Source organism: Nylanderia fulva, unplaced genomic scaffold (assembly GCF_048542155.1).
Source record: "Nylanderia fulva isolate GAGA-0341 unplaced genomic scaffold, ASM4854215v1 Scaffold5, whole genome shotgun sequence".
NCBI lineage: Eukaryota > Metazoa > Arthropoda > Insecta > Hymenoptera > Formicidae > Nylanderia > Nylanderia fulva.
Window position 1 is genome coordinate 1963681 of NW_028190587.1, and position 19689 is coordinate 1983369.

Below are 19689 nucleotides of genomic sequence, written 5' to 3' on the forward strand. Positions count from 1 at the left end.
TTTTGTAGGTAGACTATTCTTTCTCGGATGCTGCCAAAAAAAAAAAAAAAATTGTTTTCTCGCGCATCTTTGATATCGCGCGGAACTTTTCGAGGTCACCCTACGAAATTTCTAGGTCGAATTTCTAGCATAAATTCGCGCGACGTGAGCTTAATCTCGAAACTCGGTGCACCCGACGCGATGACAACGTCGATGACAACACGCTTGCGATACTCGGCGCGCGGCGTGCGTTATCAATGTATACGTGCACACGTGTGTGTACGGCAGGAACGCTCGCTCGGTCACTCTTGTACGAGAAAGAGCGCGAGAGTCAGCGAGTGAATAAATGAGTCGGAGAAGCGGATGGAGGAGGGAAAAGAGGGAAGGAAGGGTACGGGGGGGGGGGGTGAAAAAGCGTGCGAGGGAGAGAGAAAGTGAGAGTGACGGAGGGTGTGAGAAGGGAGCCGGCCAGAGCGAGACAGAGAGAAAGAGGTATCGCGTCTTTTCACGCGGTGTAGACTACGCGAGTAGAGGAGGCCTAAAGAGGGAGTAGAAGGCGAAAGAAAGACGGAACGGTCCGGGGATAAAGGACAGGATCTACGGAGGAGGACGGGTGTAGAGCCGGAGGAACGCGTGAGAGAGAGGGAGAAAGAGCGTTGCGGAGGGTGCGAGACGCGAGAGAGGGTGTACACGATGATGAGAGGGAGTGAGTCGCGCGGCTGCGTCATGTTCTCAACGAACTAGGTCAGTAGGTCTCCCCACCGAGCGCTTACCGCGTCGCACATCCACTGTTCTGCGCGTATACATATTATACGTATACACCCCGGTGCCGCTGATGCCGGGGAGTGCCAACGGCGTTGCTGTTGACCCAGCCGCGACACGCCGCGCTTCTACCTGCGACGATATTGTCTCCATCTGATATCGGTATCCTATCTCGTATACCGTCTTTGAAAGCAAGAGTCGCGAGAGCCTCCGACTTTGTCGCCTTTTTTCGCAGGTTCTTTGGTTAGGGATCGGACAAAAAGTTTCTCTATCCCAACACATTCGTGATACGCGTCTTAAGCTGTGTCCTCACTGCAGCAACAACGAGCAATTTTTTGTTACGTTCCATGTTTCTTAAAAATGTTGCTAATTGTTGCTGAAAGTTCCTTAAGCCGCGTCCTCACCTCGTTGTTACTCCAGCTTAACACGGAGCATCGACGAAATGTTGGTGCTCCAGTGGGGACGCAGTTTAAGGAACTTTCAGCAACAACAAGCAACTTTTTGTCGATGTTCTATGTTTCTTAAATAAGTTGGTAGTTTTTGCCGAAAGTTTGAAACTGAATTCTCAGTAACAAAAAGTTGCTCGTTGCTGCTCCAGAACACGGTTTAACTTTCAGCAACAACTAGCAACTTTTTTTGAAGAAACTTGAAATCTCGACGAAAGGTTACTCGTTGTTGCTCCGATGAGGACACGGCTTAAAGACGCATTCCACGAATGTGTCGGGTAGAGGATTCGAGAAACTTTACGTCACTCGGCAGCACCGGTCGCTTTCTCGGTTGCCTTCTTCGCTCGACGTTTTCGAAACTCGGCATGATCGAAAATTCTGCTCCGAAACTCTCTGTAAACGTCGAAGACGACGCCGAAGACTCGGACGACGCGCGGACAATATTTCTCCGGCCGACATAGACCTGGTTCCACAAAAGTAGGTCATCCCCGCCATCGGTCGCGCAACCTCCTTCTCGCCGCTCTCTCCCCTAAACCCTGCCCCACCGCGGTATCTTCGACCGCGGCAATACCAGCGGCAGCAATCCGCCTGCTCTCCGCCGCGACCGCGTGCTACTCGACCCTCCCCCCTCGTCCTCCCTCTCGTCCGTACAGACCTCTCTCAGGAGGCACCTCCACTCCGCGTCGGGTACCTGGCCGCGCGCGGTGGCATGCGCTGCTGAATCACTTTCACTTATGCCGTGCGCTGTGTTGGTTATACTCGGTGCGCGCGTTCTCTCTCTGTCTTTCTCCCCGGACTCTTCTCCCCCCCTGGCCATCTCCATCTCACTCTTTCTCGCCTCTCGTTGCCGTCGGTAAAGGGACACGCGCGCCTTCTCTCTATACCCACCGAAACGCCGAAGGAGCCTGACAGTAGTGCGCGCCTCGGCACCGTTCTCTCTCCGTGTGCATTCGGTTTCGCCCAATTTCCCAGTCTTCGCCGTGCTCGTGATCGTCATCAGCATCGTCGTCGTGGCATCATCGTCGGCATACGTCAATCGTAAAAAACGTCGCGTTCGAGGAGAACTCGTGTCGCTCTTCGTTCGAAAATAACGCGCTCTGGCTCTCCGCGTCTGTCATCATCAGCGTCGCGACGCGCTTTATCTCGAAAACGGGAGTGTGAAGTCGATACAGTCATCGTGGTCGTTTGCAACGATTCGATATACACCCTGGGATCGTCATCGTCGTTGACGACGACGTTGTTACCACCGCTCGTGCTGATACGTCACGTATGCCGTGTCCCGTAAAGGCGGCCTCCCCGGCGGTCTCTACCTACCTACCTACCTACCTACCTACCTACCTACCTACCTACCTACCTACCTACCTACCTACCTACCTACCTACCTACCTACCTACCTACCTACCTACCTACCTACCTACCTACTCCATGTACCGAGTATAGGGTAGGAGGAGGGGAGAGTGGGCCCTTCGGGAAGGCAACGAGCCGAGAAGACGACTAGTCGTACGCAGATAGGCGAACTGTCAAGTCGTGCGGTGTCGAGCTTCGATTCGTCGCGTATATCCAGCTCGCTCGTTCTTGTGTTGTGCCGGTACGTTGCTCGATCGAGTATCACAGTGCTTGATTTATTCTCGCGTTGACACGTCAGTAGTAGTGCGGCTTCGCGTGCAATCCGGATCGAGAGCGTCACATTGTTGTTGACATCGACACAGATTCAGGTCTCCACTCGTGGATCGGACGTATTACCGATAAAACACGATCTCATCTGTACATTGTGCTCGAAGCGAAATTGGATTACAGTGCGGACCGGAGTGTGTTGTTTCCCCATTATTCTGTTTTCGAGACAGTGTCGAATGTTTTGCGCGCGCGAATATCGACAATTATATCACTACCATGTTTCGGACGTAGCATTTTCAACAAGTCTCACAGACGAAGTTCGCATACCCGCGTATACTCTTATACGTTTGGTGGTGTACGATGATTTTACTCGATAAATCTGTGTAATTCGTGAGAGGGAAAGAGATACATAGAGAGAGAGAGAGAGAGAGAGAGAGAGAGAAAGGGTGACTCTGGTGATCGATAAATATTTTACGTGCCACGGGCAAACAGGAGTCGAGTGTGTGTTTTTTTGTTTCGTTTCCTTTTTATCTTAATTGTGCCCGATTTGTTGTCATCGTTGTCATCATCGTCATCATTGATGGCGACGTCAACGGGTGCGCCAGGTCGCGTTTCGAGAACGTTAAACAATTGACGCGTCGTTACCAATCTTCTCCTCTCGCGAACGTAACGAACCCAAACCGGGGAATACATAGAGAAATATCGCATATAATTTATTAGAATTAATTCACTTTCCCGAAGTAATCAACCGTACGCGCAAAAATTGTGCATCGTGGTTAGCCAGCGAAGAAAAGAATTTCCTAATAGATAAATAAATAAACGGCCGCATTCGAGAAAGAGAAAGAGAAGGAGAGAAGGGAAGAGCTGACAAGCTGCTCCGATAGTTGCTTTATATATGTGCCGATACACGTGCACGTCCGTCCGGCGTGCGGTGCTTCTCGCGCAAGGGTGGTGATATGTTATTGGAGATGGAGCAACATTCGGGCCTGATATCCCTGAGCATGTCGCCGTTCCACCTGAGTCCGCAGGGCAGTCCGCAGGCCGCCGGGCAGCAGCCTCCGCAGCAACAACCGCAGCCGCATTACGGCTCGTCGCCTTACGGTAATTGCGCCCAGAGCTCGCCGTCGCCCATGTGCCATCAGCAACAGCCGCAACAGACTCAGTCGCAGCAGCAGCAACAAATGTCCGCACATGGCCAGACGGTGCAGTCCCAAGGCGGCGGCAGCATGTCCAACTTCGAGTCCAATTTCTACGAGATCGCAGAGGACAATCGTTGCCCCATGTGCGGCCACAAGGACATATCCAATTATCAGTACGGCCTGCTTACGTGCGAGAACTGTAAGGGTTTCTTCAAGCGCAACAGTTCGCCGTGTAACAAAAAGATCTACTCGTGTCTTTTCTCCCCTACGGGGGGTGGCGGCGGCGGCGGCGGCGGCGGAGGTGGTGGTGGTGGTGGTGGTGGCGGCGGCGGTGGCGGTAATGGCGGCGGTAACAGCGGTGCCGGAGGCGGCAGAGGTGGAGGCGGCGGTAACGGCGGCTGCGGCGCGTCCTCGGCGTTCGAGATTTGCTCCGACAAGAAGGTGTACACGTGTCTGTTCCCGCCAACAGGAGCCGGAAGCGGCAACGGCGCCTGCGGCGGCACGTCTACCGGTCTGGAAGGTAACGGAGGCGGTGGCGGCGGCGGCGGAGGAGGAGGAGGAGGAGGAGGAGGAGGCGGCGGCTACACCGGCAACGGCAGCGGTGCGTCTACCGGTGCGTCCGGTGGCGGTGGTCCAGGCACGGCGAACGTCGGGATCAGCGGAGGCGGCGGAGGACCTGGTGTCGCCGCCGCGGGAAGCGGCAACGTCGCCGCCGGTGCGGTCCCCACTGGCGGCGGTGGTACCCTCTGCCATCCTGGGTTAGGCCAGGTCGGCGTCGTCACCGGCTCGATCCCCTGCCCGTCCGACTTCCCGGATACCAAGGACATCATCATCGAGGAGCTGTGCCCGGTATGCGGCGACAAGGTCTCGGGCTATCACTACGGTTTACTCACGTGCGAGTCCTGCAAAGGCTTCTTCAAGCGCACCGTCCAGAACAAGAAGGTGTACACCTGCGTCGCTGAGAGGTCCTGCCATATCGACAAGACGCAGCGGAAGCGATGTCCCTTCTGCCGGTTTCAAAAGTGCCTCGAGGTCGGCATGAAGCTCGAGGGTGAGTTGCTTTTTCTGAAATTTTTAACACTTTGATACATACGAGAGAACGAACGAACAAGTGAGAAAAGTAAAAGAAGATAAACAAGTTTATTTGAAACTTTCTTTACAGCTTCGTCTTAGCGAATGCGACTTGAACGTGAATCGAATGTCAACAGACGCGCTTTGTTTGCATTCGCTTATGGCGTAAGCATCTTCCGATTTAACGACTTGAAATTTGCATTCGTTGATCGTTCGTTCGCTCGATAGGTATTCACTTTTACGCCTACGTTGGAAATGCAAGATGATAAGAAAAACGACGATAAACTGTTGGAGAAAACAATTTCGAGTAAATTGGAGAAAAATATTCTATGCAATCTCTCAAAAACACATCACAAAATTATTCTATAACGATTAGGTAATAACAAAAAGAAAATACGTGACAGCACTCTGAAATTTAAAGTACTTTTTCTGTTACAAAGACAATTTATTATATATTGTGTATAAAAAATGTTTATAACACTTACTATTTTGCATCTTCAATAATGCTAGTGATAAGCGTCGTTTGACACTATCACAACATAATTTGCAAGATAATCTCCGAAAGATGTACGATATAATCAGAAATACGCGCAAATGGGAGAAAAATATTATTATTAATGTTAAAATATTCAATTAAAATGAAAGAAGGATATATTCAAGCTAACTTGCAGTATAAATGAATAGTGGTATCAATAATTACCAATATTAACGTTTTAAAAACCATCAAGCGTAATATATTTTGTCGTAAAACATTGTTGGGCATTTCGATATAAATAAAAGTGTGTTAAAATTGAATAATTTATTAAATCTGAGCGATTATAGATTTACAATTTGATAATTGCAAAGAACACATCTATCTCGCGAGAAGATTTTTTTTTATCTACGGATATTTATAATATGATAAAAAAATAATACTTTACGTATACAGTTTAAGAATCCTAATCGTTGCATATATAGTTGCGTCACGAGAAAAATATTATTATAATTTCTCTTCCACAACTTTCATTTTTCGCATAGCATGTGGTAAAAATATACATAACGTTTTAGAAACGGTGACATTAGGTCCGATAAGTAAATTATACGATAATGTTATCGTCTGGGTCGCGATGATAGCGCAACACTTAGTTAATGTTGCTTTAATTTTGCATATAATTGATAATAAGCTCATAATAATGTACGTTGATCTTTGCAAAACGGAAAATTTCGTTTATATAGCGAGAATGTTATCTTTAAATTCACACATATACGTACATTAAATATTTATGCGTATCTATGCCGTATACAGGGTGTAATGAAAAAGTGGGTCACTATTTCAGGAACATATATTCTACTCATCGAAATGAGCAAAAAATTTGCCTATTATTTTGATTATTTCTAATAATGCAAAACAGTGGCAAATAATTCTCAAATATCTCAAAATAATTTCTTCTCAAATAAAAAATCATCTTTGGACATATATTTATTTCTATAAACTTTTCTGCTCCTTTCGACGAGTAGAAGAAACATTCCTAAAGTAGCGGCGCACATTTTTGTTCTCCTCTTGCTGCAAATTTTTGTTGTTATCATGGAAAGAAGAGAGCGACGCGCACATAATCGCGCGTAATTTATCGGCCGCATCGCGTCATTTTAATAATTTTGCCTTTTACTTTCACCGCGCGCGCTGCGTTTTCCCACCGATGTGTGTGTCATCGGCGTTATATTATATCAAGTGAGTTTAGCGTTATCTCTTATATGGAATATCTCTGTTCGCACGTGCTCGCGCGGCTAAACGGCACGTTTCGAGAGCGCAAACGCGTGCGTTCGTCTTTTATCGTCATCAGACGTTGTCGTTGGTCGCGCTTAGCTCTCTCGTCGACGTTTCCGCGCTCGTAGGAATTTAACTTTATTATATGTATATGTATATATATATGTAGATACACACATACACGTACATATATGCGCCGTGGAAGCGATTAACCGAGTTTCACCGATGGCGTGCTCTCTTTCGTCGTTTTAAAGCTCGGGGACGCGTATCTCTTATAGTCGCGAATCGATCGAGTGCGCGCCTCCTGCTCGCGATATTTGAATCAACGAAGAAGCGGTCGTTATATTACGTGCCGGACAAACAAAATTACGTCACGGCTGGCACTAGTAACACGATTACGCGTCATTATCCACGTGCTTATGTTCGACCTCGTTTAACGCCTACGTCAACAATTTCTTTTTAATTAGCGGGCAGTTTATAAAATCTCTATACATATATATTTCATTATGAGGGAAGAGGGAATATTTTATAGAATATTTCTTCGTGCACATGTAAATAAATAAACAAATGGAAATGTAATTAATTAAATCTGCTAAGCTGCTTGATATAATAATTTTCTAATTATCTTGAAAGAGACCAGCTGGAAAAGTATATACGGAATCCGTCATGTGTGTATATGCCGTATAATAAAGTTAAATTAGATACATATGCGTATTCGATCGATGCTCCAATTTCGATGTATCGCGCCGCTTATAGCATCGTATTCTTCAAAACGCGAAGTTTAGGCTCGCTGCTAAAGCGAAACAGCAGTTTAGTTTGTAGCGTCTAATGCAATTCAAGTAACTGGGTCTAGGCCCTCAAGGCCCAACGATTAAGTGAATCTCGAAACAGTCTCTGTCGCAATTGCCGCTTTTGCACACCGTTTTCCTACGACGTTCCTACGGCGGTAGAACGAGGGATGGCGGACGGATTGCTTAATGCGGAAAGTTTCCAGAGTGCTTGCGAGTGTTTACGAAAGGAAAGGGTCTCTTACATGCGCTAGCCGTCTAACAAACGTAAAAGAAAAATTCGCGTCGGCGAAAATCGCGCGAAAAATACGCGTAAAATGCTCTTAAATATTCGCCGATCTGTCGACAATCAAAATAATTGAGCTGAATGCAATTTTGCGAACAAGAGAGATCATCGAAAACGCGTGAATTCGATAATTGACTCGTATTTATTTTTTTACCTTTATTTGTTTATATTTTAAAATTATATAAATTAAATAATAGATTAAATTTAAATTTATTTTTAGCATTTTATATTATCGTTAACAATAAATGGTAATATTTATTGTCGTAATCGATTGGACGCTGGGATTAAAAATTGCATTGCAAAGCGTCTACTGAAAGAAAATTGTTACCCTGACTAAATCTTTCGACTAAATATTATTTTGTTAATTGAACATGTAAAAATATTTTAATTCAATATAACATATTAAATGTAACAAAACATATACTTGACTTAAGTACTCATATGTATTCAATTAACACAATAATAATTTAGTCGAAAAGTTTAGTCGAGTTAACCATTTTTTTTCAGTGTGCAAAATAAAAAAAAATTGCCGTCTGACTTTCCGTTTGATTGTTTGCGGTCGTTGTTACTTTATTCAACGTTCCGAATTCCCTCGCGTTGTTCGTCGATAAATTTATTCCTACACACGCATTTTCGTCTCGAAAGTAATGTCACTTGTGACGTTACCGCTGTTATTTGACGTTCGATTAATCATTGCGCTTTTTAAATCGGCATGCGCCTGCTTTCTCGAATAATTCACGATCAAATTGAAACGCCGAGTCCAAGTCACGGCTGTGAAAGAAACACGACGAGGCGGGAAAAGAGCCGGCAAAACACACTTGTGGTGTAATCGCGCGATAACACCTGTCACAGATCTACAGCAAACTCGTCGTTTTTAACGACTCGCGTGAAGACGAAAATATAAGGCTTTTGCGTGGTATAAAACGAGCGATTACAGTTTTATAAATTTGATTTGAAATCCATTTTGCGTGCTAGCAATGAACTCGTCGGACGAGACATTTGCGTTTATGACAAGATTTCCGGGACGCGTTGAAGGACATATCCATACGATCGAGTAGTGAGTAATAGAATTTGTATTATAGTCGCATGAAAAATAATTAACTTTTTATACACTGGACAAAAATTATTCAATTAATAAATCTTTATTTCAATACTGCCTAATAAATCATTTATTCGAAACAAATAAATAAGGATTTTCTTATATCAAACAAGTATTTTTCACGTCAGATCAGTATTATTAATTTCAAACAAATGATTTATTTAGTAGTATTGAAATAAATACTTATTTGAATTCAATAAATTTTTTCAGTGTACAAAATGCCAAATATGATTTCTTAATCTTCTTTAAAATAATTAGATTCGATATTCGATAAAATATATCTTAAATGTATAAAATACTAGATACGTTAGCTCCACCGCATTAACATCCAATTTTATTATTTATTAAATTTGTAACTGATTATAGTCATCGAAGAGAAGTAATAGGGGATTAATTGAGTCGTACTTTTATATCTCGTATTTATTTCTATAATCGCGCAAACTAAATTAGCTGTCTACTTATTTATTTAAATAAAACCGATTCTGAATTTTATTCGTGAAATATTGAACATTCTTCTTTATTGATTGGGAAAAGCATGCTCGATGTTGCTCTGTTAATTGGGAACGGACTTTTTTTCTGACTGAATATTATATATTGATTGAGAGGGAGATATAATCACAATTTTTATCCTATACCGCAAACTTTTTCACGTATGTCGAAAGTTCTGAAATATGACGAGAGAAAGAGAGAGAGAGAGAGAGAGAGAGAGAACGAAATTCCTTCGCTCCCGATATTATTTAACGCGCGTCGCGAAACGGCGCGCTTTTGCGCAATTTACAAGCACGTATGCGCAATAAAGTGACCAACGCTCAGGTTTCAATCTCGCAGGTGCGAACAATTTGCTCGACGGTTAAGTACATGAACTTATCTATTTTCATACCGATGACAAAGCCATTTTAATTTTTTTTTCTCCGAATAGTTCGCTATTATAATATACTCGTATTTAAACTCGTCGATTTTTGTGCCTCGTGAAAGGAAACGGCCATTCGAATATTTCCCAAGTCGTGACAATGAATAATCTTCGTTGATTGCGCCAAAAAAAAATTTCTGATATATGCGCGCGAATACTTTACGATAACGTTTGTTGCGCGTTTATTTCTTACATCGCGAGGCGTTTCTGCGCGATTGTTCTTCCCGCTCAGGGATATACTATTTAATTATGGATGCACATAACGAACGTTTTACACGTTACGATAGAACTGACATTGTAGAACGAAAAATAACAGTACGTGTACTATATATATATATATATATATATGCGTACTTATATTTAAGACCAGTTTAACCTGCGACGAGGCAGAACGTTACGTAGGCAGGTTCTCCTTATCAAAATTACGTTCAAATAGCGGCGATAAACAAAAAAAAACGTAATTTCGCATTCGCAGCTGAGCAACTCTAGTGAAAAATACATTGTTGTTCGTTGACATACATTTTGGAATTTTGGCCGCGAGCGAAGACAAAATTCGGAGCGCATTGAATTTTATAATTTCTTTTTTTTTTTAATTGAAGGATTATTTTGTAGAATTATCGGAGTTTCGCAACAACGTATCTTGTATAATAGCACAATATTATAAAGCGAGATAATGGAATAATATCATACAAGATAGAAATAATAACGGTATAATTAGTATAAAAGTCGCCCCCGCATCTTTTCCTCGCTCGATTGCTCGTTTCAAAAGAATAGCCGCATTTTCTCCCTCTCCCTCCCCCCATCTCTCTCTCGTTAAAGTTCACCTATCATTTTTATCAGCGGTGTATACACGTTACATAGTTTATCGCCACTATTTTCTTTATTGCCAGAGTGATTTCGGTGTAATGACTGATATTTAAAAACGATAATAACTATATATTTCTCGTATATATAAATACATATCGACGTGGCCGATGCCGGAAGAGATGATTACGCGTGTGCGTTAAGAAATTATGCCGTTTTTATCGGGGATTTTAAAGGCGGGATATAGCATTTCATGACCGCCGTTCGCGGCCACGGAAACGCCTTCCGTCGTGCGAACGTGCGCAATTCGTTAATCCTTTCATAGTGTAATAACACACATATATATGTATATATTATACATATATAGCGAGGTTGTCCTAAGATCGGTATGGAAAGGTAGAAACCGTAATCTTCGTCCGCGATGAAGTCATCCAGGGTGTCCAGCGGTCAGGGAAATTTGGAAAACCGGGCATTGTCAGAAAATTGATATAAATCTGGAATTGTTAGGGAATTATCTGGATTTTTTCACATTATTCTGATTGCATTTGTCTCAATAATTTGAAATTTTTTTTATTAAATAAATCTAAACTTTTCCTTGACTCGCAGCACGCTAATTTTCTGTGTTGTTAAAAATCGATTCTGATCATGTTAAAAGTGTTATATTTTATTTCAATGTGTTTGAGAGACAAAACTAAAAAATTGGATATAATATAACTAAAAAAGGTGATTATTTAAATAGTTTATAGTGACATGTTTGTTTCGATTATCGTGCATAATGCAGATTGTATAATTGATTAAAATTTTTTCATTGTTGACAAAATATCTCAAGGATTTCACGATTTCACATTTAATTGATTTATCATATAGATATATGCAAATGATATGTTTGGAAAAAATAATACTAAAATGTCAGGAAATTAATTTGGTTCATTGAGCCTGTCAATCCTTCGAGTGTCATCCTTCGAGTGTCCAAGTCGGAGCATCTCGTCAACATCGCAGATGAGAACCCCTCGCCACGAATCTAGACGTTCTTTGTTTACGATTCACTGTGTCGCGTGCAAGAAAGAGGGTCCCCGTAGTCGGCTACCGAATGCACGTATGCATATGTCGCGATTCCGCTCGGTGGCGGCAATTTTATTCCCCGGCTCGCTTCGTACAAACGTGTCTATATTTAGAGGAGGAGGCGAAACTTCCTTAGACCTCTGCGTGTCCATGGGAACTTTTTCTCGACCTCTCCGGCTCACGACGGTGCTAAGGTAATGCTTGAATTAAAAAAGAGATTTTTCGGCCCACAAAAATGTTTTACAAGATCCTTCGAGCGGCTGCGATTTGTGAGAAGGATGTTTGTCCTTCTAAATCTTAATAAAACTTGAACTTTTAACAAGCAAGAGTTATAATTTTCGCGCGGTTGTTTTTCGTTCCGCTGATAGGTATTTCAGTTCCGAAGTTGAAATCGAGTTTTATATTTGCTATGTCATATCGCGGAAGCTATGTTGGCGATAAAAACAAGATTTTTACAAGAGTTTTTTTTATGATTTTAAACGCATCGTAAAACGAGCTAAAGTACATGTAAAAATATTATCTCTAGTGCTCGACACAATATTTAATTTTCAAAAAAAGTTTCGTTTGTCAAAATTAAAATATCAAGAGAAATAAAATTTTGTTTAATTACATAGTTTAGCAAATTTCATCACAATTGGAGAGAAACTTTTATAAATTTTTCGTTATAACTGATTTTTATTTTAAATGTATAGAGATATGTAAACGATTCGATCATTGATGTGCGAGATAGGAATATATACAATATTCTGCATGAAATATCGACAAACTTGCGTGATGTCGCTAAAAGTAGATAGATAATAAATATCATTTTTTTTCTATTAATGTACAGTTTGCTTTTGCATCGATCTTCGATATTAACTTCATCGCTTGAGATAGGGAAAAGACCTACATCATGCGCGGCTATCGAATTTCTGCTTCAGACAAAGGCAAATTTATCTCATGGCTTTTTCTATCGTCGCTCGCCTCTCCTGGTTTGCATTGCGCAACTAGAATCTAGAAATTTAAGATAGAACGCGCTTTCTTACGTATGGCTATGAGTGAAAGCATTTCGGCCATATAAGCTGTCGGTTTCTTTTAAGTAGCCGAAACATATATTTTCACCGACAACTGGCAGTAAAATCAGACTCTACATACGTGTTCGTATTTCTGTGAAAGAAATCGAGCAAGAATACATTTACAAAGCATTTACATTTCGAGAACGCATCAGTCACACATTTCACAGAAAATATTGTTACGATATTTCAAGATGATAAATTGTAGTAATTGGCTGCGTTCAACAGAAAAGGCTACTTTACAATTGTAAAGTTCATGCATTTGATTGGTGCATGCTGTTAGATTCAGTTAACAATAAAATTAAGAGCATATATTAATCAGCTTCACAAATTTTACAATAATTGCAAAGCTGCCTTTTCTATTGAACGCAGCTATTTATATCTGGAAAATGTTTGCGGAAGTTAAATTTTATGGTTTTAAATGTGGTGTTTGTTAACAAGATTTATTACCTCTATTATATGCTCTTGAAATATTCTTTGACGTGAATAGGGTACTTTGAGTAGGGCTCCAAACATTTTATTTTTTCTAAAAAGCAAAAAGAATTTACTTTAGTTTGAAATAATATTATACAAAAACATCACGAGAGCCAGAATTTGAAAAACCATTCTTATCACTTTTTTTACCTGAATTCCTGCTAAGTCGAGGTTATTGGTAGAATTTTTCGTCTAAAATTTTCGAGTAACCGGACTAAATTACGTGCGCTCCATTAATTTTTTTTTCGTACGTAGGGCGCTTTGGAAAAGCGGCGAGCCTTAATAAATGTTAATGAATTAAGTACGCCGAGGGTTGAAGAGGCGAAAGTTTGCCGCATCGTCGACGTTGCGTATATTCGGAACGAAATAAACGCGAAAAATTGTCACCGTCCTGAATTTCGCATATCAAACGGAATATTTAGGTGCACCGGCCTTTTATTTATAATCACGCGTGAATCTTCGTACGAAACGATCGGTTGCTCGCAGCGCATCGAAACCTGTTTGGTGAACGCAAAAACGGTTCTTTTTCATCATATCGAACTCGCGAATATCTTCTATATTTCTGGGTTTCAAGGTCGTACAACATGCATTCACGTTCAAGGTCGCTTTAATAACGATGACGATTGTTGGCGAATATTTCGCGATCGGTTACTTTGATTTGTCAAACGTGATCTTGGGTTTTTTTGACCAAGTTGAGCTTCCCTGTCGGAGAGCCATTTTTTACCAATTTATTGAATATCTTAAATTCTCGTGTCACGAGAATCTTACTATGTATCCTGATCCTGATATATGCGTGATGTATCATCTCTGTCCAACGTTTTTGAATTATACTTCATTAATGGAAAATATATACTCGGAGATGTATTCTTTATGTACAATTTTCTAAACTTGAAGGAAAAACTTGACGAAAAATATTTCTGTTCCAAATTAATGTTTCTATATTAATTCCTTTTTTATGTTTTGTTGGTTTGATAAAACTTGAGATATGAATATTAATTAATATTAAATTGATATTCATTATCAAAGCATGAAAAAATGTTCAAGTTGAATCATCGAGATAGTAGAGCTGTACGCTGGCTTCATTATTTATTTTACGCAAAATAATAAATAGTAAGAAAAATGAATTTCTTCATCAGGCAACAAGTGCCAAGTAAAATAGGCAAACCCTTGATTCTTCTCTTCACGATGCCATTTGCCTCTCCTAAATAATTTTAAATGCTTAATTTAACAATAGTTATTTACAATCTCGTAGCATTATTAAAAATGGATGTCGATAATTTTATTCGGGACTTGAGATTGATGACAATAACAGAACCGAGAACACGAATTTCTCAAGCGAGTCGGGTCGGAGTTCAATAAAATCACGAGGTAATTACCTATATGTTTACACGCGCGATTATAGAAAAGAAATAAAAAAAAGGAACGATAAACGCGCGACGAGAAACGTTCAGCTTTTTACAACTTCGCGCATATTATGAATACGAAATGATGAAAAAAGTAGGACAAATTTCGCAAGCTTGCGGTGGGCGTCCGTGAAGATTTCCGAAAAGGGGACGCGTCCTCGGAAACTGGAACGCGCATAGAGCCTGCGGTCATCATATCCCAAGATTAACGCGCTCCACGGGATAGCGGAAATCGTGTGCGGCACATTATGCGCCTTTATTTAGAAACCTGACGAATTTCATAATTATTGTACTGTGTCGCAAGTCGGTACCTATGTGTGCCCGCTGTGTGTACCTGGGTACCTCGTCTCTATCCGCTCCGTTCATTCGTCCATCCATCCCATCCATCCGTCCATTCGTCCGTCTGTCCATCCGACTTGTGTTCGACTCCTACCTGTGTACCTGTGCAGCCGCTCTGGTGGGAGAGAAAGGTTAGATCGAGGGGGACGGGAGATTGTGTAATACCCTCGTTGAGCCGAAGTCTCATCGTCTTCTTTTCTCCGAAGCTTTTACTTCTTTCTCGGCTTGCGCGTGCGTGCGTGCGTGCGTGCGGACAGAGGCGAATTCGCTGCGAGAATCCGCGTCGAATGCACGAATGGAGGGCCGGTCCCCCTGTCGTTGTACGTATTACGTAAGCATTATTTCGCCGCGATAATAGTCCGTCGCATATTAGCGTATCATTAATTGAAACCTGCCTGCTGTCGGGCAGGTGCGCACACGTTATCGGGGAGCGTCGCGATGGCGAATAACAAACGAGTCGAATGCAGCGCGGATGTAGGCGTTTAAGACTTCGAGACTTATTGACTCTTATTTTTCTTTCATTCATTGCAGCTCTAACAAACTTTGTTCAATGAGAGATTCAGAATTTTATTACGCTGTTCGTATAGCCACTTATTTCGACATTTTTCTATTTATTGTTTATTTTTTACTTTTAATATACGTATAGAATTTACCCTGAAAATCATGAGTAATATTCATCACAATAGAAATATTAATATTTACCACAATAAGAAATATGTTCGGTTAATTTTACTATGTACATATTCATATTTTATCTTGTGCTAAATATTAATCGGAGAAACTCTTCCAATATTATATTGGCTGTGTTCAGCAGAAGAAGCAATTTTGCAACTGTTGTAAAATTCGTGAATCTGATTGGTGTGCGCTCTTGATCTTAGCTGAATTTAAGAGCATGCACCAATCAGATTCACGAATTTTACTACATAGTTGCAAAACTATTTTCTACGGAACACTGTTGTAAAAACTGTTGTAAATTCGTGAATCTGATTGGTGTGCACTCTTGACCTTAGCTGAATCTAGGAGCATGCACCAATCAAATTCACGAATTTTACAACAATTGTAAAGTAGCTTTTTCTGCTGAACGCAGTCAAAAATGTCTCACGATTATCATGATTTTCAAGATAAATTCTAAGAGAAAATTCTCTCCGTGTACGTAAGGATTCTGCGACTTTTCGTGCGATCTTTATTGAGACGTTCATCAATTTTCCAGAGAGAAAAATTCTGAAAAACATATCTATAAACGCACTTGTTCGCTGTCTGCCTCTTTGCTGTTTATCAATTTTCCAGAGAGAAAAATCCTGAAAAAAATATTCATAAACGCACTTGTTCGCTGTCTGCCTCTTTGTTGGCGCAGCGTGTGTATTTCCGACGCCGGAGCGTGTCTCTCTTTTTTTTCGCGCTCTTTCGCAATACGCGCTTCGCTAACATCGTGTCGCCGAGTATGTCGTGTCACTCTCGGAGGGATCCCAAGAGCTGCGCGATTGGCCCGACCGTGGGCGAACGTAGTCACATGGTTGCTCGTTAATTTCTGACGGGGAGAATCTGACGTCACGACGTTGGGCCCCGTGGACCAGATTTGCTCCGAAGTGGGTTTCCCTTTCTTCTTGATGCATGCGCACGCGCGTATATATACTCTCTCTCTCTTTCTTTTTCTGTCTCTCTCGTAGAAGATTCGGCGTTCTGAGAATCGCTCTTATCAAACGTGAACCGCGAACCGGATATAGATCGCATTCTTTGAAAGGCTCGCGTGCGCGAACGCGTTTGACGCAAACGAATACCTGAATGAACGACGTAAATAGTCCGCGATACTCTGTCACCGATGTTATCTGTTACGTATACGTAAATAGAGCGAGAGAGATGAAGCCAATAGAGCGAATGCCGGTAACAGGATAGTTTTACTTTGCATTATTGCGCTCCAGTTTGAAAATCCATGCTTTCTTCGATGCGTATATGAGTTCACGATTATTTCGCGATTTCTCTTTCTCTTTAATATAGATATAAATATCTGGATATTTATATAAGATACACGACATCGGGAAATTATTTCCAAAGAATCCAGGGAATTTGATGTTTCCAAATATAATTTTGTTACTCGTTATTATTATATCACGGACTATTTTAATCGTTTCATTAAGCAAATTCCATCTCACTTTTGCGTCAATGAAATAGTTATCATTTATTGTTCTTTGTCGTTTATAATTATTTTCTCGTTATATCGTAGGAAAATTGTAATTTTTGTGCAGGTCTGAAAAGAATTGTTTTCAAATGAATGATTTAAAATATTTGTAGATTTTTTGAACACGTGAATTTTTTTTTTAATACATACAAGAGAGAAGATACGAACTATAGTCAGTTAATAATTCCGCGAAAATGGAACTTTTCCGGTAAGCGTGCATTGTAAAGTTGCGTAATGAACGAGGCTGAGAGAATCGCGTGCGCCGTTTCTCTAATGATCGAGAATCAATAGAAATGCGCCTTCTTTGATTTGCCTCGCACATCATCTATACATCAACTTCGCGTGACTAACAATTCTAGTTTTTTTGTTGCCATATTTGTAGTAATATTATTATTAGTGTAGTAATATTAATATTGTATGGTATTAATCTTGAATTATTCGCGTTATCATTTGAAATCATTCGTATCATTAATCAACTTGGATGTTTTTGCAGTGTCTCGCAAAAGATATATCTCACATAATGTGTTGTCATAATTTTTATATAATTGCGTGAAAAACTGGTGACCCTTCATAAAAACAAGTTTGAAAAATGTAAGGGTTTTTATAATTAATTATATACAGTACTTACATACAGTAAAGAGCTCATAAAACACATTTCATATACGTATAAAATTTTAACAAATTTATAAAGTAAAATATTATATAATGATATTTACGATAATTAAATACAGTATCAATCATTAGGAATTTTAAAAGTATTTACTGCAAAAGTGTTGAAGACATTTATTAAAAAGTATTAATTGCAATTTTGTCAATCGAAATTAATAATACATGTGCATAAATGTAAAAAAATATTTAACGGATTTAAATTTAATTTAATGAAAGTTTTAAGGGGACGATATCATTTTTTCGATTATTTTATTTATATTCGTGTTAAATATTTCAGCGTTTACCCGGCAAATAAAATTTTTATTAAGCTGAGGTTTGCTTAAAATATTTTTACGACTGTCACTTTTTTTTATCGCTAATCCCGCGTAAAAATGATCAATATTTTAATGTACCCGAATTCGATAAAATATGCGAAAAAAAGAGAAAGAGAGTGAAAGTTCTAACGGCTACCCTGAATAGAATCGCGGCGAGTTTCGGAGTGGGCAATTTCTCTCTTCGCTTCGCAGCTGTTGCCGAAATAAAATTTATTTGACATGTAAGAAGGAAAAAAATAAATAACATGTAAAATCGCAATTTTGCGCGTCCGAAACTTCCGGGGATATTTCGGATCCCGTCCTATATTGTATAGAGGAACATCGTCTTCGTTGGTCCCCGCCGATTTGCTCCGACGATCGGCAATTCGGGATATAAATTCCATCAAGTGTCACGATTCGGCGTGCATATTCGACGATCAAATAGCGCCGCGTATCAATATGTTAGGGATCAGCTGCCCACGCAAATCGTTTACTATCCACTTGGTGGCCACCGAACGGCGAATGCCACGCTGAAAAAAAATTTGTCAACTTGACTAAATCTTTCAACTAAATTTATTAGTTTTTTTTTAATTGAACATATATTAGTATTTAAGGCAAATATACGTGTTTTGCTGAATTTAACATGTTATGTTTAACTTAAATATTTTTATATGCTCAATTAACAAAATAATATATTTAGTTGAAAGGTTTAGTCGAGTTGACAAATTTTTTTTCAGTGCAGGAATCGTCGTTGAATCTTGAATCCCGACTGCTGCGCGCTTTTAATCCTTTGAATAATGACTCGGGTGGGGAAAGAAGGGAGAAAATCGGAGAGGGAAGGCAGAATGGGACCATGGTCCTAGACGAAGCAGCAAGAAACGTTAATTGAAATTAATTCATTTTTTGATCGCGAAAATTTTTTGAATGTCTCTACGATGTAAATGTGAGACTGAAACTTAAACATTATCATTTTACGGCCCTGTTTGAAGTTTCTTGGTCTCTCTTCTCCATTTTGCGCCCGCATAACGCCTGTCAATTTGCTTATCTCTGTTGCAACGAAGTATTCAATCGAGTGTAATATATTTTTAATACTTTCCATCTAATTAAATTAATAATACAAGAGAGAGCGACAGATTATTGCCTTTCAAGCACATTCACATTTCGTGGAAAATAATATCAAATTCTGAATATTTCTATAATATAAAAACAAGAAGAATTGATATCTTAGAATATCTTCTGATATAAAAGAAGTAATCTATCGTTCAGATTTATTGACTTACAAATTTAATCACAAACTTTAATGACAGGTTTGACAAATCGTTTCACAGATAGCGAGAATGTATTCGCGATAAAGTTCTTTTCGTGCAGAATTTCGAAACTCTGTTTTGACAGATTTGCACAAACTTTCGATTTTTGAGGCTTCCCCAACACGTGAGCTCCATCTTCGGAGCCAGATGAGGTCCAAAGAGAAATACGACACACACATTTTGTGCTTTTACGATATTTACGGTGGCTTTCATGACCGCTATGCTTGAAAGCGAGAACATTGCAGAAGGTTGAAAGGGAAACAAGAACGTTG

At 40.5% G+C, this 19689-nt stretch overlaps 1 protein-coding gene across 1 annotated transcript in view; it reads left to right on the plus strand.

Annotated features, from left to right (window-relative positions):
* The first annotated feature begins 399 nt into the window (after positions 1-399).
* ftz-f1 (ftz transcription factor 1) overlaps positions 400-19689 on the plus strand; it is a 31909-nt gene continuing 12619 nt past the window's right edge. Inside the window, exons 1-2 of the mRNA XM_085487065.1 lie at positions 400-4244; positions 4317-4991. Coding sequence (XP_085343191.1) covers positions 3758-4244; positions 4317-4991 — 1162 coding nt within the window. The 5' untranslated portion in view covers positions 400-3757. The remainder of the gene's footprint in view (positions 4245-4316; positions 4992-19689) is intronic.